At 42.3% G+C, this 24,913-nt stretch overlaps 1 protein-coding gene across 11 annotated transcripts in view; it reads right to left on the bottom strand.

Moving 5' to 3' along the window:
* LOC148348706 (uncharacterized) overlaps positions 1-24,913 on the bottom strand; it is a 92,639-nt gene that overhangs the window by 9,477 nt on the left and 58,249 nt on the right. For 7 of the 11 annotated variants that reach the window (XM_088322146.1, XM_088322141.1, XM_088322144.1 and 4 more), the window contains 7 exons: positions 22,452-23,630; positions 15,006-15,973; positions 13,355-13,582; positions 9,688-9,865; positions 7,973-8,035; positions 3,644-3,951; positions 1,246-1,302 (listed from right to left, as the gene is read on the bottom strand). In XM_088322146.1, coding sequence (XP_088178272.1) covers positions 1,246-1,302; positions 3,644-3,951; positions 7,973-8,035; positions 9,688-9,865; positions 13,355-13,582; positions 15,006-15,973; positions 22,452-23,630 — 2,981 coding nt within the window. Of the gene's footprint in view, positions 1-1,245; positions 1,303-3,643; positions 3,952-7,972; positions 8,036-9,687; positions 9,866-13,354; positions 13,583-15,005; positions 15,974-17,782; positions 19,444-22,451; positions 23,631-24,913 lie in introns of those variants that run through there. The other 4 variants (XM_088322143.1, XM_088322147.1, XM_088322151.1 and 1 more) reach the window with 3 other exon arrangements.

Genomic DNA, 24,913 nt, shown 5'->3' with positions numbered 1-24,913 from the left:
ATTCCAGGCTCATTTCTCTCGAATTTAAATGTCAGCGAAGCAATAACACTCGGCTTGGGTTGGAACAGCTTGCGAAGCTAAAAATTGTGTGATACTGAGATAAAATCAACTGCCTTTTCGCAAGTCATCTATATCACTGGTGATTCAGTGCTGACAATTATGCTGATCTTTTTTAACACAAAAACAGAAAGGTTATGTTACATGGACTTTTTTTTCTTGCGAAGCGTTGCGTTTGGTTATTTTTTAATTTCATAAACCGGCATAATAGCCCAGGCTTGGCATTGCCGGTGATTTGATCATAGCATTCTGGAAAGCGAGACATTTTTATATTTCAGCAGTTGACGGTGTCACACTTTTTGTGGTACCAACTGGCACAGGTCTCTCATCTGAGACAGGAAAAGTTTGGGGACCCCTGGTCTGAACAAAAGACACAATTTTTAACACAAAATGATGTTGGGTTAGTTTGTAACCGTCAGACCTTAATTTTACATTCATTAAAATAACAATGCTATTATTTTTAAAATTCGTTAAAATAAATGGACAACAGTAGTTATTTTTTGTGGTATTAATTGTAAAATACATCACTAGATAGGTTTGTATTTATTTCTGCTACAGTTTGATTCTCTGACCATTGCTATCTATCAGGGTTGGGTTGGGTTACTTTAACTGGATTACTTTCAATGACTTTTGGATGACTCCAATAGCAAATATGCTCATAAAAGACAAAAGAAAATAAATATGAATATAATGACTACATTTTGTGCAGGCTTGGGGAGTAACGGAATACACGGAACGGCAAAAATGATGTTTGGATTTATTTTCATTTAGTTTCTGTGGCATTTGATGTTCGTTTTGCCGGAGATCAAAGAGATCAAAGCCAGGAGAGAAAGCTTACCACGTGTTGTGAGTCATCATTTAATTCCTATATAGTTTATTTTGTCTTTTAATAGCATATTTGCTATTGGAGTAATCCAAAAGTCATTGAAAGTAATCCAGTTAGAGTAACCCTACCCAACCCTGCTATCTATGCTCTTTGAATAAGCTTGAAATGTGCATTAAGTCGTTGATGTTTGTTCTCTATATTTGAGAGTAGTTCAAATAAATGAAAACAAATAGGCGAACGTAATGATGAGGGTCTGCAAAGAAAGATGAGGCGGAAAATAGAATAAGAAGATAAATGATGAGTCAAAGCAAAGAAAATTGGAATTAAGGATGGCGGGGGAAAGGAAGGGCGGAGGAACTCACTTTGACCTGGCTTTTGTCTTTGGAGGCAAGGACCCTGCCCTTAGAGGCAGCTGATACCTGGGGAGACAGGCCCACCCGGGTCAACCACATATAAGAATAGGAGATGCTGGAGATGGAGGAGATGAAGTTCTAGAATTGTCATGAAATCTTGTGATGGGTTATCTCTTTTTCTCCATTACAAGGCGTGCCCCAAATAAATGGCCTTTTTTTCATACATAAGGCACATCTTGTTATCACAATATTGTTACTTACGCCTTGGTTTTCTCCATTCTCTAACATTTATTGGCAAAGAAGTAGAGAGAATGTTTCACTGATCAAAATACCTTGTAAAAATGAGTGTTTCTGGCACTGTGAGTAAAAAAAGTGTGTTAATAAGATAAGTTCTAATGTCACCTGTGCGTACGAATACATATAAAACACGATTAACGCGCATGTGAAGAAGTCCAGAGACTTAACCAATCAGAATGCACTGTGTAAATCAATGTTTCTGGCACCATGAGTAAAAATAGTAGGATAAGCTCCCTTTTTGTATGCCATTTGTATAACTTGTGGTCTCGTGGTGAAGTGTTGATGCTCCCACCACATTTACTCTGGTTCGATGCATACGTTGTTGCATACAGTATTTAGCGATTTTAGTCATCGATGTTCCTCAATTGATCACTCGTTGCACGAATACGGTAGTACACTGTAAAACGGTGTATGATAACGCATTTTGGGCTCATGTGGTGATGGGGGGTGCATTACATATTATAAAATTAATTTTAAAAAAAAATGTAACCTGCAGTAATTTTGGGGAGAAAAAATGTAAAAGTAGAACGAAGCACAATTCTACATGTTTTTGTTTCATTTTTAGCGTTTGGTGCATCATTTCTAAATACTACTATGGAAATACTACCAAAATACTACTACAGTAATAATTTAATACGAAAATACTACTACAGAACTATTACAACTGAATTACTGCAGAAATAGCAAAAAATACTAACGACTACAAAAATACAACAGAAATACTACAAAAATACTATTACAGACATACTACAAAAAATACTGCTTTGTACTATAGTAGAAAAATGATACTACAAAAATATCACAACTGAAATACTACAGAAATACTACAAAATGCGTAATATTACGAAAACAATGCGACAGAAATCGTCTTGGCATCAAGCGGTTGCAGGTTCGATTTCCGGCTCCTCCGTGTTATATGTTGAAGTGTCCTTGGGCAAGACACTGAACCCGTGAAGCCCTCGATAAGCAGGTAGTTCCCTTGCATGGTTGACGCTGCTATCGGTGTGTGTGTGTTATCTCTTTCTTTATCTCTTCCTTCTTTTCTTTGTTTCTGCTTGTCTCTTTCTTTTAGTCTTTCTTTCTTTTTTCTTTTTCTGTCTTTCTTTATCACATATCTCTTTCCTGTTTTTCCTTCCCCAGTTCTTTCTTTTCTTTCGGTCTTTATCTCTTTCCTTCTTTCTCTTTCCTTCCTTATCCCTTTCTTTATGTATCTCTTTCTTTTCCTTCTTTTCTTTGTTTCTGTGTTTGTTTGTCTCTCTTTTTGTCTTTTTTTTGTCTCTGTATGTTTGTCTTTCTTTATGGCTTTCTCTTTCTTTAACTTTCTTTCTTTCCTGTTTTTCTTTCTTTTTTTCTTTCTGTATTTCTGTCTTTATCTCTTTCCTTCTTTCTCTTTCCTTTCTTATCCCTTTCTTCCTTATCCCTTTCTTTATCTCTTTCTTATGGCTGACTTCCTATTGGTGTGTGAGTGTGAACGGGTAAGTGTGAAGCAGATTGTAAAGCGCTTTGGGAGGTCTTCATTGATTTGAAAAGCGCTATAGAAATGCAGACCATTTACCATTTAGCATCTTGATTGTCCTCAAAACGTTTGGAGGGTGAATCCCTATTGGTGTGTGTGTGTGTGTGTGTGTGAGTGAATGGGTAAGTGTGAAGCACATTGTAAAGCGCTTTGGGAGGTCTTCATTGACTTGAAAAGCGCTATAGAAATGCAGACCATTTGCATACCTAAAATTATTGTATTCAGTGTTATATGAGGGGCACTAGTTTATAAGGCGAACTTTCAAATTTGTGGCCAGTTTGGGTTCATTAGGTGGGCCTTGAAGTGCGGAAAATACACCACTGGGGTCTTTGAACTTTCAGTTTAGGAAACGGGTGCAATGGCTGGAAACGACCACAAGGGGATAGAGCAAAATATACAATAAATAAACAGGATGCAAATGTCGAAGAAGCAAACTATAAAAAGAATAATCCAAAAAATGGGGGGTTAGGATTTATTTTAAGTGCAGTTCTTTTTATCCACTATTCCACTATTCTAGAAATAACTTAAACGAGTAATTTAAGATGTTTAGGCTGCAGTTATATAATAGAATTTGCAATGGGCTATCAAACGTACCTTCCCACCCCCAGGCTGGTGCTTGATGTTGTCGGTGGAGCCGATCTTGGAGCGGGCGTTGTGGATATCGGGGGCGGTGCCGGGACGGGCCGCCGACCTCGAGGTGCCGCTCGTCGTGTAGGTCGTCGCCGAGGAGGTGGTCCTGGGGGCCCGAGGGACCGAGGGCTTCTTCTCTTGGGTCGCCGACGGAGCGCTCGGCTTGGGGGCCGCGGCGCGGGCGCGGGAGGCGGCGGCCGTGGTGGAAGTGGTGCTGCGCGTTGTTGTGGTGCTGCTCATTGTTGTGGTGCTGCTCCTGGGTTTGGCGGGATCTGATGAGGGGGAAAAACTTTACTGTAGTTATACCGCAAAAAAACCCAGGTCCTCTCATTATTCAGTGGTACCGATTGACACAAACACTTTTAGACAAGACTTTTAATATACGAGTTTCATTTAAGGCTACCACTTGAGACTACAGGACGACGATTATCGGCACAGATACTTGGGATTTCAAATACTCTATAGGACACGCTACAGTGGGTATTAGCACGTCACATTGGGTATTTGTATATTGTATTCTTTTTGCTTTATTGTTGTATTGCTCTCAGCGAAGGGATGCTGCTGGAAATGTGAATTTCCCTGCGGGGATGAATAAAGTATCCATCTATCTATCTATCGGTACTGGCATTTTTATTTGTTCAATGGGCCGATTAAATATGTTTAAAACTGGGTTATTTAGGCTTAGATGCAGCCAATCCTCTATTAACTTGTTTTAGGGAAGAACATTCAGGTGGAGACTGATATATTAGCTCTTTTCATAACATCAATTCCGGTGCTCTACATTTCATGACTATTACTAACTTTACAGCGAGAGGAAAAAGGTTAGAGTGAAGTAAACAGCGGCAGCTCCGCTAACTCCTGATTACCAACATGCCCGTGTATCATCTTAGAAATTCTCCATTTCACTTAACTGACCTCAGCACATATTTAAGCAAGAAACAAACTACATTTTTATTCGCTGAAAAGCAGTTTCGTTCTCCCACAAGCATATTTTTTAGATTAGTATTTCTTAGAATCTGGAAACATTCTCCTGAATAGCGGTCCCATGTGGTCGGCCTTAGCGATCGGAACACCGTGTTCAATGATCGCTTCAGTAAATAACACTTCAGCATTTATGACGTCCAAAGAATCGGTTGGGGTGACAAAAAAAGTGGAGATTTTGCTGCTGGACTTACTGTCATTTGCATTTGATTTGTGTTTTTTTGTTTCCACATGGTCTTTAACGTTGCCAATTCCTCCATGACTCGCAGGAAAGTCTTGTCTACACAGTGTGCAGTTGGCGTAATTTTCACCTTTTGTAGATCTGATAATAACTCCAGGGAAAGCTTTGGAGTATTCTTCACGAAAGCACTGTCATTTTCGTTTCGGTTTCACAATTTTCTGCACTTCTCCGGTAGACTCCATGACCTCTATATTTTTTATTTCAAGGTTCTCTTGTTAGTATACAAAACCCTGCTTGGACTTGCTCCCTCACATAAATTAAATAATTTCCCCTATGTCCCAGTCCGGAGCCTTCGCTCTACTACCCTACTCGTGATCCCAAGAGCCAAGAAGAAATCCGCAGGTTGGAGTGTATTCTACATTCGGGCCCTGGTGCCGTGGAATGCTCTTCTCCCTGAGATTGGATCTGCAACCTCAGTGGAAATGTCTCCATCTAAGCTTAAAACACACTTCTATTCTATGCACTATGTTGACTATTTTTGCACCAAATGCATATTGCACAAACCCTTACGATACCAACTGTATGTAACATCCTACATGCCGTCATTTCTTTGTGTAAATATTGTGTAAATTATAACTATAACCTTATCCTCCTTGTTTTATAACCTTATCTTCTTGGTTTCTTTGCCTCACTGTGAATGTGTGAAACTGGAGTGTCATGCCCAATTTCGTTGTCACAATATGTTAACCTGTTTTGTAACAATGACAATAAAGGTATATTCTATTCTATTCATAGGAATAACCTATATTTTATGTTGACAATATGATAGGTTTCAGATCAGGTGTAGTTTGCAATAGTATTTGATCTGTGCAGCCCTTTGAGTCTCTTTGTGATTAAGGGCCAGACAAATAAACATGACTTGACCTGACTTGACGTGTGTATGAAGGACATTTTTGAATAGTCCATTAAAACCAATTTTGAACACTCTTTGGAAGAGCAAAATCACTTTTTTTGAAAGATAAAACATGGCAGAAAAATCCAACTCGAACATACGAGTTTGGCTGAAAACAATTGGAAAAATTAGCTGTAATGTGCTCCCCCTCATTTCAGATTATTCTACCGGTTGGGACCATAGAACACCGGGTGCACTCAGCATTTGCATGAAATCGAATGTCTTTTTCAGGCGCGGCAGCTTTTTCCTTCCAGTGCTTAGACACGCACGACGCGACGGCGCGTATTTCTAGCGACTCCTAAGATGCGTTCGATGAAAAGAAGCACCCCCCTCTTTCTTTTCCTCCACGTCGGAGTTTTATTTCCCTGACGGTAAGAAGCGTGGCGGATTAAAAAGCTCCGGGCTGTATCAGCAGGAGCCGGCGAGTGCCGTCGACGAGGGCGGGACGCTAATCCCTCGCCTGCAGCGCCCGAGCTTTTCAAGGCGGCAATAAACTCTTTCACCCTCCTCCGTGAAAACTTCCAGCATTGCCACTTTACCGCTTTCGTTTGAGAACCGGGGCTGGGCAACTATTTGGAGTCGGGGGCCGCATTGGGTTGAACAAATTGGGCCTGGGGGCCAAACCCTAAGACCTGTGACGTTTTTATTGATTTATGAACAAATATACACGCAGGCATCTACATGGTATGCTTAATTTATTTCTTTATGGTTTTAAGACCCTCACTATTAGAGAGATAGATGTCGAGAGAGAGATACATGTCGCGAGAGAGAGAGAGAGAGAGAGAGAGAGAGAGAGAGAGAGAGGGATACATGTTGAGAGAGAGGGAGAGAGAGAGGGATACATGTTGAGAGAGAGAGAGAGATGGATGTCAAGAGAGAGAGAGGGATTGATGTCGAGAGAGATACATGTCGCGAGAGAGAGAGAAAGAGAGAGAGGTGTCACGAGAGAGAGGGGGATACATGTCGCACGCGAGAGAGAGATGTCGAGAGAGAGAGAGAGAGTGAGAGAGAGAGAGATGGATGTCAAGAGAGAGAGAGGAATTGATGTCGAGAGAGATAGATACATGTCGCAGAGAGAGAGAGAGAGGTGTCACGAGAGAGAGAGAGAGAGAGGGATACATGTCGCGCGCGAGAGAGATGTCGAGAGAGAGAGAGAGAGAGAGAGAGAGAGAGAGATGTCGAGAGAGAGAGAGAGAGAGAGAGAGAGATGTCGAGAGAGAGAGAGAGAGAGAGAGAGAGAGAGAGAGAGAGAGAGAGAGCGAGAGAGCGAGAGAGAGAGCGAGAGAGAGATACTTTATTCATCCCTGTAGGGGAATTCACAAAAAATTCATATCAAAGCCAAATCATATATTACGACCTTGTTTTAAGCACAACATTTGATATTTAGTTTTGTAGTATAACTTTAGTTGTGTTTTTATTGTATTTTTGCTGTCAGATTTTGTAGCATCTCTCTCGTATTTTTGTCGTAATAATGTAGTTTTACTTTCGTAGCATTGGTCCAGTATTAGTTTTGTAATATTTCCATAGTATTTTAGTAGTATTTCCATAGTACTTTTTTTTCTTCTAGTATACCTACAGTAATTCTGTAGTATTTACATGGTACATTATTATAGTGTCTTTCCATTGCAATATGTTTGTAGTATTTCTGTTATATTGTCATAATATTTTGGAGTACTACAATTGTATTTTAGTAGTATTTTGGTCATCATATTTCTGTAAAGGTATTTTATATTATAGTACTAATGTAGTGATATTTTTGCAATATTTCTTCTTTTTTTGTGTTTCTATCGTCATATTTTTGTAGTATTTATTTTGTATTTGTGGAGCATTTCTGTTGTAATATTCCTTTAGTGGCATTTTTGTATTATGGTATTGCTGTCGTAGTATTTTTGTTGTATTTCTAGAGTTTTTTTCTTTTTAGAATAAAAGCAATATAATATCTGATGTCCCTGTCTTAAGGCACTATATTCGACTTTTAGTTTTGTAGTCTGGTTGTAGTATTTTGTTGTAGACACAAAGGGACAGTGGGGAATACGTTAACACCCAAAAATATTTTTCTTAGTAGGACTTTATTTACTATTATAAATATATTGCCATTATATTTTGACCATCTTAGTTTTCCCATCTCTTCTTTCCATGTATCCGCCTGCAGGATGAGTCCAAACTTTCAAGTACATACCTGTTGAGGTCCTTAGCGTGCTGGGTCTCTTCTCCCCAATCGGTCGGCTGTCAGTCTTCGAGGCTTCAAGCAGAAAATGATTGAGATGCATTAACAATAATGACAGTGTTAAGTGACGGGCGAAAGGAAATAAAGATCAAATTGTGACATTTATGAGCAATTTTTGTACAAAATGATAACATTTTGGAGTGAAAAAGGAACAAGGCTTGGTAAAATCAAGACCATATTTTACGTTTGATCTATTGACTTATACAATAGTTTTAAAATAATATTTTATTTTTATAGTATGCATGTTTCGAAACGACATTTACCAACCTTGTACACCGCAGTAGAAAATACATTTGAATTGGCACTTCATGTTAATGACTTAAAAGACAATCCTAAATTTGAATAAGTTGCCTCCAAAATAACCCAATTTGAGTCAAGAGAAGTCAATTTGACCCAACATCTTGGATAGTCTTCATAAACAACCCCTCAAAGATGTATTGTTTTCTTTTAAACAGCATAACATACAATACAAAAACCTAAAAGCATACCAGAAGAAAAAGAGCCAACTCTATTGAGAACACGTACACCCACTGAAACAAATCATCTTCTTGAGCAAATGGAATGATCAAAGTGCTTCATTCTATTTCAGACAGCCCCCCAAAATGGTCAGATTGCAAAAAAATCTGTCAGTGTAGTCCAAAACAAACAAGTCCCTCCAAATTGGGTAAATAAATTGTGAAATTTGTTTCAAATAAGGCACCAAAATTGACTTGTTTTTGTTGAAGACACTCTCCCCCAAATTTGCATATGGTACAAAACAAAATGTAGAAAAGTGAAATGTTTTCCATAAAACTACCTTCCCAAACGGGGGTATTTAGTTTCAAATACGCCCCTCAAAATGGTTCTGTATTGTGCAAAATAAACAACCTCCTAGGAATGGGGTGTATTTTTAAAATCTTTGAAGCAAAATTGATTCATTTTGTTTGAGATAAGGCACTCAAAATAGCTCCTTTCCTTTAAAACAACGCCTACAATAAATTGTAGAAAATTGGGATGATTTCTTTAAAATGGCCTTACAAGATTTGTTTTCTTTTTGCTTCTAATAACCCAAAGACATTAGACAAAGACATGGGGCGGCATTAGCTCAGGGGATAGAGCGCTCTTGGGATCAAGAGGTCGCAGGTTCGATTCCCAGAAGACACTGAATCCCTAATGCCCCCAATGATTGGTGTGAGTGTGTGTGTGAATGGGTAAGTGTGAAGCACATTGTAAAGCGCTTTGGGTGCTCTTCATTGACTTGAAAAGCACTATATCAACGGAGACCATTTAACATTCAGCCAAAAATATTTTTTCTTAGTAGTACTTTATTTACTATTATAAATATATTGCCATTATATTTTGACCCTTTTCATTTGGCAAGCCGGATGAAAAAGCCTGCCGGGCCAGCGTAGTTTTCCCATCCCTGATGTACATGTATTGCACAAAAATAAACAACCCCATTCACAATCGGTGGTCTTTCTTAATCTACCGTGCCCTAGAATTCAGATCGGCGCATTTTTCAAGCGCCCCGCCTCTAAGCGAAGCCGACAGTGACGCGGGACCGGATTTGTGTAAACTTTTAACCCACCTCAGCAGGCGAGGTCAAATATGTCAACTCGGCTTTCTAGAAACAAGCTGTCACGTCACGTTCGAATCAAAAATGTGTGTTGCGTGCCACTCCGTCTCACCCGGGGGCTTTTTGGGCGCCGTCGCGGTGGCGCTGCGGGACGACAGAGTGGTTCGGGCCGTAGCGGTCGTTCGACTGTTTGTCGCGCTGCTCGTTGTGGATTTGGCGGGGGCGGAGACCGCTTGAGTTGAGGCGGCAGTGCTGGCCCTCGGCACTGGGGGGCGCCGCTCCGTGGGTGTCTGGCGAGACAGAGACGTTGAGATCGACTTTAATTTCGGAGATTTTCCTCTTCTTCTTCTTTTTTTAACAAAACAATGTACGATTACAGTTAAACATGCATTGCACTTTCTTTAACAAGCGCATAAGCAAAACAAGCGGACCTCACAGAAATGCTGGGGGGAAGTTTTTCAAATGACAGCATAGGATACACAAGCTAACAAACAAACAGACACAAGTAGGCAGGCACACTAAGACCAGCTCATAGATGTCTAGATAGATGTCTAGAGAGATAGATGTCTAGAAGTCTTGATAGATAGATGTCAAGATGTCTAGATAGATAGATGTCTACAAAACTCAATTCCAATGAAGTTGGGAAAGTGTGTTAATTGCAAATAAAAATTGATCCAAGTAAATTGCAAATTCTTTTCAACCCATATTTAAATGAATGCACAGCAAAGACAACATATTTATTGTCTTCACTCATAAACTTTATTGTTTTGGGAGAAAATCATCAACTCTGTAATTTGATGACAGCAACACGTGCCAAAATAGTTGGGACAGGTGTCAATAACTACTCAGAAAGTGGATGAATGGAAATCAACCAACTATTTGCAGGTGAACAGATGAATTAGCAACAGGTGAGAGTTGTTACTGGGTATAAAAAAGGGAGACCCGAACAAGCTAAGTCATTCACGTGCAAGGATGGGGCGAGGTTCACCTCTTTGTGAACAACTGCGTGAGCAAATTGTTGAACAGTTTAAAAACAACATTCCTCAAAGTACAATTGCAAGGAATTTAGGGATATCATCATCTACAGTCCATAATATTGTGAAAAGGTTCAGGGAATCTGGAGAAATCACTGTGCGTAAACGGCATGGCCGTAAACCATTATTGAATGCCCGTGACCTCCGAGCCCTCAAGCGGTACTGCATTAAGAACCGACATCAATGTGTAAAGGACATCACCACATGGGCTCAGGAACACTTTGGAAAACCACTGTCAGTCAATACAGTTCGACGCTATATCCGTAAGTGTGGGTTAAAACTTTATGTTGCAAAGCGTAAGCCATTCATCAACAACATCCAGAAACGCCGCAGGGTTCTCTGGGCCCGAGCCCATCTAAAATGGACTGATACAAAGTGGAAAAGTGTTCTGTGGTCTGATGAGTCAGTTTTCCAAATTGTGTTTGGAAATTGTGGACGTCGTGTCCTCCGGTCCAAAGAAGAACAGAACCACCCAGACTGTTATGCACGCAAAGTGCAAAAGCCAGCATCTGTGATGGTATGGGGGTGCATGAGTGGCCAAGGAATGGGTAACCTGCACATCTGTGAAGGCACCATTAATGCAGAAAAGTACATTCAGGTTTTGGAACAAAGTATGTTGCCATCCAAACAGAATCTTTACCATGGGCGCCCTTGCTTCTTCCAGCAGGATAATGCCAAGCCACACACTGCACGTCTCACGACAGCGTGGCTTCGTAGTAAGAGGGTGCGGGTGCTTGACTGGCCTGCCTGCAGTCCTGACCTGTCTCCCATTGAAAATGTGTGGCGCATTATAAAGCGCAGAATAAGACAAAGGAGACCCCGGACTGTTGAACAGCTGAAGCTGTACATAAAGCAAGAATGGGAAAGGATTCCACTATCAACGATTCAACAACTAGTCTCCTCACTTCCTAAACGTTTATTGAGTGTTATTAAAAGGAAAGGTGATGTAACACAATGGTGAAGAAGCCCCTTTCCCAACTACTTTGGCACTTGTTGCAATTATAAAATTCTAAGTTTATCATTATTTGCTTATGGAAATAAAGTTTATGAGTTTGAACATGGATAATCTTGTCTTTGTGGTGTATTCATTTAAATATGGGTTAGAAAAGGTTTGCAAGTCATTCTATTCTAATTTTACTGACATTTTAAACTTTTTCCCAACTTCAATGGAATTGACTTTTGTAGATAGAGATAGATGTCTGATTGATTGACAACATATATAAATATATATGCTAAATTTTGCAAAATGTTATTGCACTTATTTTCATTGCACCATTATAACTCAGTCCAGTTTTCTAAGGACTACGTTGCAATTATTCTTTGTTAGCCTATTTAGATAGCATTTGCTTTTTTTTTTCTCTTTAAAGTCTCTATTTCATGTTTTATCCTTATCTCGGTGCATAAAATGTTTCAAACAATGTCGATACCAATGACAATAAAGACAATTCTATTTCAAAAATCGACGATGCAACTATTGTCTCGATTCCCGAGTGAAAATAAAAATGTGGGTCAACCGCCGCATTTTACATTCAAATACCATTCACCCGCCATTGCGAGGATGATGCACGTCTCAGCCGGGGGAGCTGGCTGAGCCCTCCCGCTACAAGCCGGCCATTATGAACCCAGTCACCCCGCACCTGTGGGCATTGCGCGGCTATAAAAAGACAGTCTATTTAATCGTCGGGAGGGGCTCGGTGCAATGTAGTTAAGCGGGCCACCCGTAGGGAGCGCCAAAGGCAGGGTGAGAGGATCGCTGCCGGGACGGAAACCACAAACGGCGGATGGATTTGAGCTGCTTATTGTGGTGAGTTAAGAAGCCATTAAAGTCAAACCCTAATTGGATTCCAGTAGGCAACCGGGTGCTAATTTTCATTATGAGCAGTGTGAACTTCATGACTTCGCAGAGAAACGCCAACTCATTGCCTTCATGACTTTCCATCTCACAGAGTTACAAAAAAAGGTAAACACAATTTAGCATATGCTCCGGACTATGAGGCATACCTTAAAACCCCAATTGGGTCAGAAATTCAAAACATATCCCACTGTTCCTTATACATCGCAGAATACGGTAGATACAACGTCACGTAGTAGCGCACGCCTATCTGTAGTGTCTTCTACGGTATAAGTATCGAAGGTGCACTTTCAGATTTCTGGCCCATTTGGGTTTTTTAGTGCGCCTTATAGTCCCTTAAATACTGTAAGTCAATTCAGAATCATTTTTTGCTCTGAACCATTTAAAGTAATGCATGTTTAATTTGAGAGCCCATTTGAAATCCTATCTCTATCTATCTATCTATCTATCTCTCTCTCTATCAACCTTGGTCATATTCCTCAAGAGGGGTGACCGACAGCAAGACAAACACATTCAAAGAAAAAAAGAAAATAAAAGAAAAAGGGGAAAAAAGTAGCCAAAAAGATGCACAAAATTTTTTGACCATGGCCAACCCAAATGCCCAAACACCCAAACAAATTAGGCACCTCAGCACCTAAGTTGGTCATGCTTTCGTCCCTGCAGATGAAATTGGGCACAGAAAGCGGCCGTGTCACTCGGGTCAGGGTGACACAACACACTCTTTTGTTCGACAGCAGGGCCCGACAGTTTTCGCTGGTTTATCCCTGCCGTATCATACGGGTGCCTTGCCCATCCCTTAGAATGCCTATCCTTTTACAACACCTCTCCACTCATTCCGATTACCAACAAAATCCTAATAACCGTAAACATACATCAGCATCCTTCCATCTTACCTTGGGTTTCACATCTCGCGTGGTGGCAGTGGCTGAGGAAGAAAGGCGGCTGGCGCCAATTGTGGAGGGCCGCTTAGGGGCACCGGCGCTGGCCGGCGGCACCCTGCTTGTTGGTTTTTTATCTAAACTGGAAGAGGTTGAGGTGGGTGTGGGGCGCTTAGCCGTCGCCGCGGTTGCGCTGACCCGCGTTTTGGAGAACATGCTCGGTTTTGCCGCCCCGACGGCAGGCTGGGATGGATGACGCCAAAACGAAAAAGATGATGGAAATCATAAATCAAAATCATATGGAAAGAAGCAGCAACTCAAATGTAAACACAGTGAAGGAACTCAAGTGGAAATGCATCCTGTACTATATTCAGTGGAACCTTTAAACTAGGTCAACCTCAATTCAACCCAAGTTTGAGGGGAAGTTTGTGCTAAATAGCCCTGAAACCTCACCAGTGCATCTCAAAGGAATTCATTAACTGGTATAGCAAAGCCGAAAGTCTCCAAATGAAAATAATTGTCCGTCAGAGTGTGGTTCACTAGATATGTACTGTAAATAGCAGTCGCACAAGTTAAATGCACGATAAATTAAACATGTATCCCATCTCAAATAGATTGCTTGGCAGAAACGGAGTTGAATTTGTCAACGCAATTGTGGAACTGATGTAGCCTTCTAATATATTTGGCTTGAAGTCAGAGGTACATACCTGTCAACCTCCAGGGCTCCATGCCCGTACAAACTGTTGTATTTTCCCGTACAAAATAATCGTACACCAATATTTTTTTTTTTTCCGGAATGATGCATGATGGGAAATCCCCAGGCGGCAGACGCATGCCACTGACAAATTTGCGTTTTTCTGTACAGATTTCCTTGTACGTCCTAATCGTCTTAAAATGCATAAAAAAAAAACTTACTTTGTACGGCAAAACCATACGGGTTGACAGGTATGAAGGTAAAATCGGGCCTAAAAAAAAATCTAGCCCGACCCGCCCTGCAAACATTAAAGCGTGACCTGCTCCGACTTGAGATGCAGGACCGAGACCAAAGCAAATCAGAAATTTCATATTTGTGAGGACTAGGGAGGGGAAGTGATTCATAATAACAAAGTAAAGCCTGTCTTTTGTAACAAAAAAGTTAATCAAGACTGTATAAACATTGACATCTTTCATATTTCAGTGTCAGCAGAGGTTAAATTGACCGACTATTTTTCATCATTGACTAATTTTGACAGGGACACTTTAAGGCTCTCCGTCATTTTGGTGAGTTGAAAGTTGGGCCAGTAACCACAGCAACAGTAAGTATTTAACGAAATACGCCGGTTTGCAATTCTGTTGAGGACAAAAACAAATAAAACTGAATATTCTGGGCTGTGAGTGCACAATAAGACAATTATGTTTTCACAAGTGCACTTTCAATTTATATACTAGAAGGGTGGATCGCTTCGGGCTATGACTTTCAGAGAGAGAGAGAAGCACAGACACAAAGAACAATAACAGGAGTAAACTAAAAATAATGAATAAAGCCCGCCCCAGCCCAGACTGAATAATTAATTTTTTTGCCCTAAATATCAGCTTAAGATCTTACTTCTGCTTGAAATGCCGGTCGAATAAAGGGAAAGCCAGACAAAGTAACCGGTTAGTGAAGGTACACGATCCAAAATCTCACCTTGGTCTTTTTGTCCGCACTCGCCAGGTCTTTGCTCGGTGCTGCACTGCTCCCATTGCCGGCAATCTTTGCCTTTATGGCCTTTTCTCCTTCTTCTGCCTTCAAAGCCTTTTCCTTCCGATCTTCCTTCTCGGCCAACTTTTTGTCGCTGGGTGTTTTCTCCTGCTTGTTCTCCGCTGCGCTTATCGGTTTAATCGCTTCTGCCGGCTTCTCTGACACTTTCGGTGTTTCGACGTCTTTCTCAGCCTTTGGCTCGGAGGTTTCTTCCGATCCAACTGCAAAGTCTGACTTCTTTTCCACCTTGTCGAGAGCGGCGTCCACTTTGGCGGGTGTCGGCAGGTGCTCGGGGGGCTTTTCCACTTTGGCTTCGACGCGTTGCTCTTTGGTGTCTTTAGTGTCGGTCTTTTCGGTCTCCGTCTTTTTCTTCTCAAAACCTGCCTCACTTTTTACATCGGCTTTTGTCTCCATTTTTTCGACCTTGTCAAATGTTTCTGTCTTTACAAATTTGTCCGGCGTTTCATCAGGCTTGTGCGCTTTAGCTACATTTTCTATTTTTGGTTGATGTAAATCCTCTTTCTTTAAGTCTTCTTCTTTCACTTTTTCCGCAGCATTCTCTGGCAGCTTCTTCAATTTTTCAAAATCTTCCTCTTTCACTCTCACTACATCTTTCTCATTAGGAACCTTTCCAATGTCTTTTTCCTCAGCGACTTTGACAGCAGCCTTTTCTTTTTCGTGGATATCCTTTCCCTCTGTGACTTTTTCTGCCTGGCTTCCCTTCTGTTGGACATTTTCAGACTCCTTCCACAGAATTGTATCGGCTTGCTTTTGTTTGTCCATTGCTACGTCTTTCTCTACTTTGGCTGCTGTCTCACCGAATCCCAATTCGACTTTCACACTCTTCTGGTCAGCGGGATCCAAAAGATCCACCTTGGGCTTCTCTTCCTTCTTGTCTGACTTGGCAACATTGTCTATATTGGAAGGAAACAAATGACATATTAAAAAAAATCCCCTCGGTTATAGTCACTTGTAACATCATAAAACAGTTTCTCACAATAGGGTTTGGATATGTTCTATTATTTGACTTTTAGTGGTTAAAAAAAGATACTATAGTGATTTTGAAAACGTTGCCCCTAATATATGCAGTGGTTGTTGCACGTAATATATGAATCAGATTTGTAACATGTTGACTCACTCAATGAAACATCTGCCTCACCCGACCTCGGGTCACAATGACATCATGCTATGTTGAGCAAAATGTAGTTAGCACTGGCACTTTTGACCCATTTATGCTTAAAAAAAGGACACTGATTTCTGACTCCTCTTTTGTTTTTGCAACCACTCCAAGAGAATAGGATGTACCATATCAAAACACACACTCGCACACACACATATGAGGTCATCTTTGAGACTGTGTTCACCCAAATTAATACCGGACCACAACAGAGTCAGAACAAATGACAGATTCTGCGTAACTTTGTCTTAGTTCCTTGAAGCGCTACCCAGCTCCGAAAAAAAGCTGCGACATAAAATAAAATGCTCTTGCTTAAAGTGGCACATTGAACCAGACGAGCGGAAAGCAACAAATCTGACTCAAAACTCCATCAAGTTAGTAAAACTAAGAATACTCAGTGGTTTGATTTGCACACAGACCATTGTGTCTCTATGCTCGGACAAGCATGAATCAACGTCCCCATACGGGCTCGTGAGCATCAAGCACGATCTTATTTCATGGGCATTGTACTGTATTGTGCATACACCTTGAATGGTCTTAACAACAACAATGTCTCAAACAACTATTGGTAAATAAACAACCAACCAAAAATCACGTCAACTATGAGCAGACCACGCAGTGAGATTGTATATTCAACCTAACCCACAAATAAACCAAGACCTTTCTGAGAATAGGTCATGATTTATTGACAATACTTGCGGTTGAGATACAATGTGCTCCAGCGAGTGGATTGCATGTCTGAGAATATGTCAGAAGAAGTGACCACAAAAGCAGGTCAAGTACAAAATGCCAGCTGAAAAGCAGGACGTGAACTTTTTGGAATGGTTCACAAAGGACAAAGCATTTGTCTCATTGTGTGACATGCCACAGTGTCCGTACACAGACATTGAATTGAAAAATATGCTAATCTCAAATTGTCAATCACTGCTCACTTTAATAGTCTTGTTTCAGTTATGCTGTATTGTTTTGTGATAAACTTCCAAATCACGTCCATTCATTTTCAGCGCTGCTTATCCTCGCCAGGGGCCGCGTTTGCCCATCCCATCTATCTTCAGGCAGGGGAAGACCTCAAACTGGTTGCCAATAAGTTGCAGGGCACATGGAGAAAGACAACTCACTTGCTCATTCACATCTTGGGAAAATTTGAACAAGCCAGTAACCCAGACATGGGAATTTGGAAGGAAACAGCTTTTAACCATGCACATAATTTCAGCGTATTTTCCATCACAGTCAGATAAATATGCCAACTTTGTAGCATTTTAAGTGTGTTTGCATGTGAAAAGAAGGGCAATCGCATATGAGCTTTAGCAGATGGAGGGAAACGACATAAAGCTCACCGACCCGTTACAATCACAAGGCCAAGGATTTTAAGCAAAGTGTTTGCAGTCATGAGATCATTTTACAGAAAAACAGTATAGGAGGCAAGACACTTTTTCAAGTGATCACGAAAAGTTTAAAAGTAATAGTTTTAACATGTTGACAGGACCGACACAGCAATACTGCAAACCATATAAAAGACAAAATATCGCACTGAACTTCCACCTACCATTCAATTTGACGATGGGGTTCGTCAAGTTTAGGCCAGACTTGTTAGAGGAACATACATCATTATCAGGTTCCATAACTTGTTTGCCAACCTTAAATTCTGGAGAGTTATTAGTATTGGGTTTCGAATAGTCCAAGTTTTTATCTATTGCAGTTTTACCGAAACTCTCAGAGCAAACTGAGAAGTCAGAAGTGAAGTCCGTGCCACTGAAAGCTTTGGGACTTGTGGGCACTGGTAGAATGATGCTTTTTTGCTCTTTTTCCAAGTTAAACCCTTCAAGAGGTTCCTCAAGGGAGATTGGAAGGGTGGTATTAATGTCTTTCTGTGGCTGGAATGGAGAGAGGGAAAGGCGAGGTTCAGGCGGGGTTTCTCTCAGGTCGATGTGCGTGGTTCCGGCTGCCGAGAGAGTCGGCGGTGGCGCGGGTTGCTGATCTTCTGCCACTGTCAATGAGCGCTGCATGTAATGCTGGGACCGACGTGACCCACTTCCTGGTGAGGCCAGTGGATCCAGTCCTGGCAGTTCACCGCCCGGGTATTTATCAGAAAGATCTAAGCTGGCTGGCACGGACAGGTGAGAACAGTCCGACATGGCGCGTCGCATCGCTTTCCTCTGCTGCTGCGCCCTTCCCATGAAACGGGGCTCTAGTTCCTCCTCTACTTCTTCATTGTCTTCCTCCTCACTACTTTCCCCCGAAGAGGCTACAGAAAATACTTGCTCTTTGAGGGTCTGTCTGGATCCAACTATATCCTCTTCTGTTCTCTTTAAGTAGTTGTCATCGATGACACCTATGGTACAATAGGTAGGAGGCACCTGGGGCATAGCAACTTTCGGGCTTAAATCAACAAAACTGGAGTCTTTCCAAGATTCAGAAGGCGAGTATGCACCTGGGGTGGTTGACCCGATAGTTGGGGTTCCTGTCGAGAGCGAAGGCATGGTTGCCGGGAGTGTCGGCATCTCCATGTAACTCGCTGGGGTTTGAGGAACCGGGGGCATAGAGACCCGACTACTACCTCCGCACTGCAGGGCAGGCGTAGACGCTAGGCTATCAAGGGAAGCTGGGGAGGGGAATGGAGAAAAGGACCGAGGACTCTCAGGGCTTTCTCCTGCGCTGCCAAGCGAAGCGTTACCCAATGAGGTGCTAGCAGGCATGGTTCCGACGCCGCCCGGTGCCTTTATTTCCACGTCTGTACTTGCCTTGTCCGCCTGCTCAAAGAAGCACAGCTTTTCTTCGCTACTAAGAACGGAAGGTGCGAGGGATCCGCCACTTACTTCCAAGCCTCTTTGCATGTCCACGTCCATGCTTGGGTGATGCTGCCAATCCCAAGTCTGAGTGGGTCTTGTTGGTGACACAGTTGCCCCCCTTCCAAGCTCGCTGTAATCTGCGAAAGGAGAGCCGGCTCTCTTCTGTTCGGAGAGAGACGACATGCTGTCTCCCTTTTCCCAAATTCCTTTTGTGTTTTCTCAGAAGCAGTTTATGGTCCGAGAAGCTGAAATATCTGGTCTACCCTCCTGCGTTTTTCTAAAGCTTGTAATTCCTTCTGAACCAAGGTCTGCTGCTCACATGTGGTAACTCCTGTATCACAAATACAAACCGATGCTGCAATGCATGTGCACTCGCTCACCCGCTCTCTCTCTGCTTCGCACAACGCTTACCGTGCAAGTCACGTGACCGAGTTGTGAATGCCGACTGGTTACTCGGAACCCCCAAATCCCGCCTCTCACGGTGGAGTGAGTAAGCCCCCTCCCTTTTTTAGTTTTCACTTTCTCTTCACGTCTTTTTTACCCTGATACACACACAGGCAGCTGTGCCCTTGAATTTTCCTTCAGGGGTAAGGAACAAGAAAAACAAAAAACCTTTTTCGGGGGGCTACTTTGATACAACACCGCCTCAATGTCCCTCCCAAAGTCTAACCTCTAACGGATTTTTTTTAAATATTTTATTGTTTAAGGTGTTGAAAGTGGGATGTGAATCCTTGCAAGACAGAGGGAATGTCTCCAGTCTATCTCCCCATGACTATACGTTGAGAACAGCGACATACCAGAGGGGTAGGGGGTCTCAGGGGGAGGGTGGGGGACTGTTTGTTAGGCGAGGAAGCTTCTGGTAAAGAGACCTTGTTATCTGTCAGAATGAATCTGGTCATATTGCGGAGAACCGCACTTCATTAGCCTCAACAGCAAAGCGACCACATTTACAGTTAGACAGTCAGAACGGGGCCCATATTTGTCAATATTTAGTCTGAAAATCCTGATAATATCAAGGTAGAAGTATATCCCTTTGGGGAAAAACTAAAACAAATCACAGACGGATGGGCAGAAGGCGGACAGGTCCTAAGGTGGAGGCAGACGGGCAGCTGGTGTACTGTCACTGCATGTGTGTGTCAAACCTTCTCTCTGACTTGGGTTGCAAAACTGAATTTTCAGCTGCACGGGGATATGACTAAGAAAGGCGAAACCGATTCTTAGGGAATCTCTTTTTGAGTCTAAAGTGTTGCGACAAACAATACAAAACAAAACACCAGGAGAGCATACCGTTTAGGGAACAGATACATCATATAGGGTTTCTTAAAAGCGAACAACGAGCAATCGATATTAAATGTTTTCAAAGGCAATCCTATAGAGAATCAAAGATCACAGGTGTTGACGGCAACACTTAGTACCGCAGGGCCATCACAAATCCGAATGATGTAGACGGACATGTCTTCGGTCTATTTATAGCTCTGTCTCATCTTCTTACTAGCCGAGTCACAACAACTCCCACCCTTGTTTCCCCTAGCTAAACATCTATTGTTCCTGCAATGGACCCAGTTGCCGAAGCAACCCAATCCGGTTGCTATGGTGACAGACTGCTCATCTGTGTTGCTGTTCCAGCCTTGTTTGGTAGTGATTGTTGTTGAATAACCATAGAAAATTCCAACACAACAGGAAGATGGTGGGGGGGCTCCTTGAACTGGGAGGGGTAAACTGAATGTCAAGCCAATCGAATTAACAGAATATGTACATAAACACTATTTAAACAATGTTCTGGCTTTATTTACTCATGTTTTCCAATGGTTGCAACTCCTGGTGAAAAAAACAACAACACAACAGCCCACCCTGGTTGTTTGCCTTGTGCGGTTAAAGGACAACACAAACATCATTTGTGCAAACACCACAAATCCAAAGTAAATATGGACAGTATACCTGTTCTTAATCACAATGTTTTTACAACAACTTCTGAGATTCAGTTGTTTTTATTGAACAAAAAGTCAATTTCCTAGAGCAGCAATAATTCTTTCGCCACTAAAAGGACAACGATGCCTGTCCATGATGATACAGTGAGTCAAGTTTGTCTTGCAAAATGAAAAACTAAAATAAAAATCCATTTGATAAGGAGTGGAGTTCATTTTTTTCAGTCAGTCACGAAATCCTGTTCAAGAGACGCAACTTTGAAACAACAGCCGTGTCGGTGGGGCGCAATTTTAGCAGCTGAGGCGCGAAAAGTGAATCTTCTGACAAACCAATCGAATGACCGGCATATTTTGACTCTTTTTTGACTTTGAGAGTAAGTTCACACATCTTCAGACTTCATCGTAGGGCTTCCATTAATCTCTTCATCTTCCGCTATGTCAACTGGCACATTTGCTGCTTCAGAGAGTCTGATGTGATGCTCTCTCTGGTTTGTCCCAATCGGACTGAAGTGGATCATCTCTGTTTCTTCATTTTGAACATTTTGTTATTATGGCTTCTGTGCAAAGCCCACTGTGTAATGGTGACACAGTGATGCCTCATTTATAGCGGGAGTTAGGTTTCAAAATGAAATTCTGATGGGCGAAGTAAAACTATAAAAAATTTTAAACATTTATAAAATGAAATACTCTAAAATGCATCAAAAATGAAACAAAACCACTTGACAGGCCCTAGCATTAATTTAACAAACGAAAGTACAAGTAAACATTTATTTTTTTATGACCAATCACTTCTATCTTTGGGACTGTTTAGCCAATCAGAATGAAGTTGAGAAAACCGTGAAAACTAAACTGCATTACTGCGAGGACTCACTGTACATGAAATCATTCTTTTGCCCAAAACATATCCTCCCTTTGTAGCAAAGTCAACATTCTGACATTTATTTTGAGCATAACGTGCAAAAGAGTTTTAATAAAAGTAGAAAATGGCCGATGACTCACCTATAGCGACAAAGTTTTCGATCCAACGGTCACAGCACATGCAAAACAAAAGAAACATGATCTTGTCATAAAACAAACAAGGCCGTGAACATTTCAAAAAGGTTCATCACCCCAATCTTGATTCAATCCTAAAAGAGGTGCAGAAAAACAAGTTGTTAGAAAAGACAAGAAAGTTAGAAAAAGTTGCATCCAAGCCCTTGATGCAATGAAAACACACAAATGACTGTATCAATGAAACATCAATCCACAGGAAAGGTTTGGTTTTGGAAGAGACAGAAGAGATCCACTGAGGAAAAATCTGCTCGAGTGGTTAGTAGTATCACACCTGTCACGAAACATGATTAATACTGTGTCCTTAATTAAAGTCAACGTGTTTAAGGTCATTAGTCACATAGAAACATTGATCTGGAGAAGTCCACAAACATAAACCGTAGTTATTTCCATGCAAGAAACGGTGCAAACGTGTAACACACGGCAATACCAGGCATCATCCGCAACCAACCTTCGACGACTGGGGGAACCGCGCTCGGTGGTTCCGGGGTGTCGGCGAAACTGGGAAAGAAGGGCTTGGCCGCAGGGTTGAGGCCCCATGCCGGAATTCCAAACGGGCTTGCGGGTTCTTGCTTTGCCTCCGGGGTAGCGGGGCTCTTCAAGGAGGAAGACGACGAAGAAGAGCGGGACTTCTTGGATTGCTTCTTGTCCGACGGCGCGGATGTTTTCGGGGAGCGGAGCGGGGCCGGCGAGGGTGCGTCGAAATCCAGGAGAACGGGGACCGGACGATCGGGCGTGCTCGCCTCGCCGAAGTCGAAGGGATCCAAGTTGCTGCTGCTGGCGCGGGAGTCGCCCGCCAGCCAGGAAGCGTCTGACGGGGAAAGCGTCGGGGCTGAGGCTAGCACCTCGCCGTTGGTGGAAAGGGCAGAACCCGGGGAGAAGGGGGTATCGGAGATTCGCGGTTCAGTGAAGGAGTCGGTATTGTCGAACATCCCGCTATCGGCGGCCTCGAGGTCGACCGGCGCTTGGAACGTTTCCCCGGGACTGGCGGCCGTTGGGAAGGAGCTGACTGTGGGCATTGTGAAAGGGGCTGCTGTCGCTTTAAGATCGCTGTTTAAGACCAGTGGGCTGATGGGAACAGCCGTTGGCGCGAACACATCGTGGGAGAGCGGGGGAGGCACCAGGCCTTCTTCGGGGAACTTCTCCTCTCTCCACGATGTCCGGCTCATATCTACATCATCCATGGCTACTAGAGGTGAACTTCCGAGATCCTTCACAGCTTCCTTGCTGATTATACCAAACGGCTCCGGAGTGGATTCCCACTCCTCTGGAATCTTTTTCCTGCTTTTGCCTTTCTTGCCCCGCCCTCCGCTTTTCCAAATTTGCTCTTCCCATCCAAACTCCGCGGCGGCGTCGCCGTCTCCCGGCGGCTGCGCCTCGGCGTGACCCTTGCTGTCCGCGTCTTCTTCTTTCTGTCGCCTTTTCTTCTTTTTCTTCTGTTTCCGGTCCGACTCCTCGGCGTCCCTTTCGTCGCCCCCGGCGTAGGCGGGGCTCTCTTGGCTGGGCGGGTTCTCGCGCATCATGGCCAGATTGTTGGCGTGGCGACTGATGACGGAGGCAACGCTGGGGCTGAAAGTGAGTTCTGGGGTGAGACAGGACAGTGGGTCGGTCCAGCAGTCACCTAAGGCCCCTTGTCACGGGTAAAGAGGGAATAGGTAAAGTGTTTATAACAGGGCTTGCGATGAAACTTAATTAGCATATTTTACGGACTATAGGGCGCACCTGAGAACCCAAAATTGGCCAGGAATTTGGGCGTATGCCGAATAACTCGATACGCCACAGATCACAGTGGATAAGATTGGAAATGCTTACAGTATTTATAAGTGTGCATTACTACAGGAGGTTATACGGTATACTATATTCAGATTCAGATTCAGATTCAGATTCAGATCTACTTTATTGTCATTCTAGTACACGTGTATACAGAACGAAATGTCGATGGATCTGACTCCCACAGTTTCCCTCAGTGTCCTTCAGTGTACAGATATAATAAAGCTGTATTGTGTTATTTACCATAGTGCCGATAGTGCAAGAAGAGACGCTAACCAGATGTGCAAGATGGGCAGTCAGGTTAACAAGTCAGGTACACAGTACCATTATATTGTAAACAATAACACTGTAGTAATAACACTGTAAGTAACAATTTGAGCAATGATTGATCAATTAAAAATCATCGCATGTCCAATTTACAGTACAGGATTTGAACACGGATTGAGGCGGTGATGGTGCCTTCCCTTTACCAGTGGTTCAGAAAACATAGGAACAGGCATTCGATCCTATCTGATTATCACACTATTATTACTCACGTTGCCAGAAACACACTGTTTTGAATAGTGCATTCTAGTCGTTAAACAATCTATCCACTTCTTCACCTGTATGTCAATAACGTTGCAAAAGACAGAAACAGAAACTCAACAAAATACTACACAAAATCATTCCCAAACATATACACATTAAACAGAGAGGTAATTGACACACAGGTGAAGAAGTGGAGAGACTGCTCAACCGATCAGAATACACTATGCAAATCATTGTTTCTGGCATGTTGAGTAAAAATAGTGTGATCATGAGAAGCTCTTAGGCCTTTTTATATGTCATCCATACTACTGGTGGTCTCGTGGTAAAGCGTTGCCGCGATTTGAGTTTGAATCCTGTTGCAAACAATGTTTTACGATTTGAATCAGTGATACGTATCAACGTATTGATCATTGCACAATTATATGCTGAAATTGGATAAAGAGGAACACGTTTATACACAACAAGCTTTTACTGTAGTCTGAATTTCATGCTTTTCATAGTCCAGTGTGCCTCATGTATACACAAATACATGTCAAAAGACCATATGTTGGAGGTGTACCTTATAATTGGGTATACCACACAAACCCTACAAAATACTACAGTAAGTTAAAAACC

This window comes from Urocampus carinirostris, chromosome 18, assembly GCF_059441175.1.
Source record: "Urocampus carinirostris isolate Australia breed hairy pipefish chromosome 18, RoL_Ucar_1.0, whole genome shotgun sequence".
NCBI lineage: Eukaryota > Metazoa > Chordata > Actinopteri > Syngnathiformes > Syngnathidae > Urocampus > Urocampus carinirostris.
The sequence above is the reverse complement of the archived record's forward strand: the minus strand, read 5'-3'. Positions and strand labels throughout refer to the sequence as shown.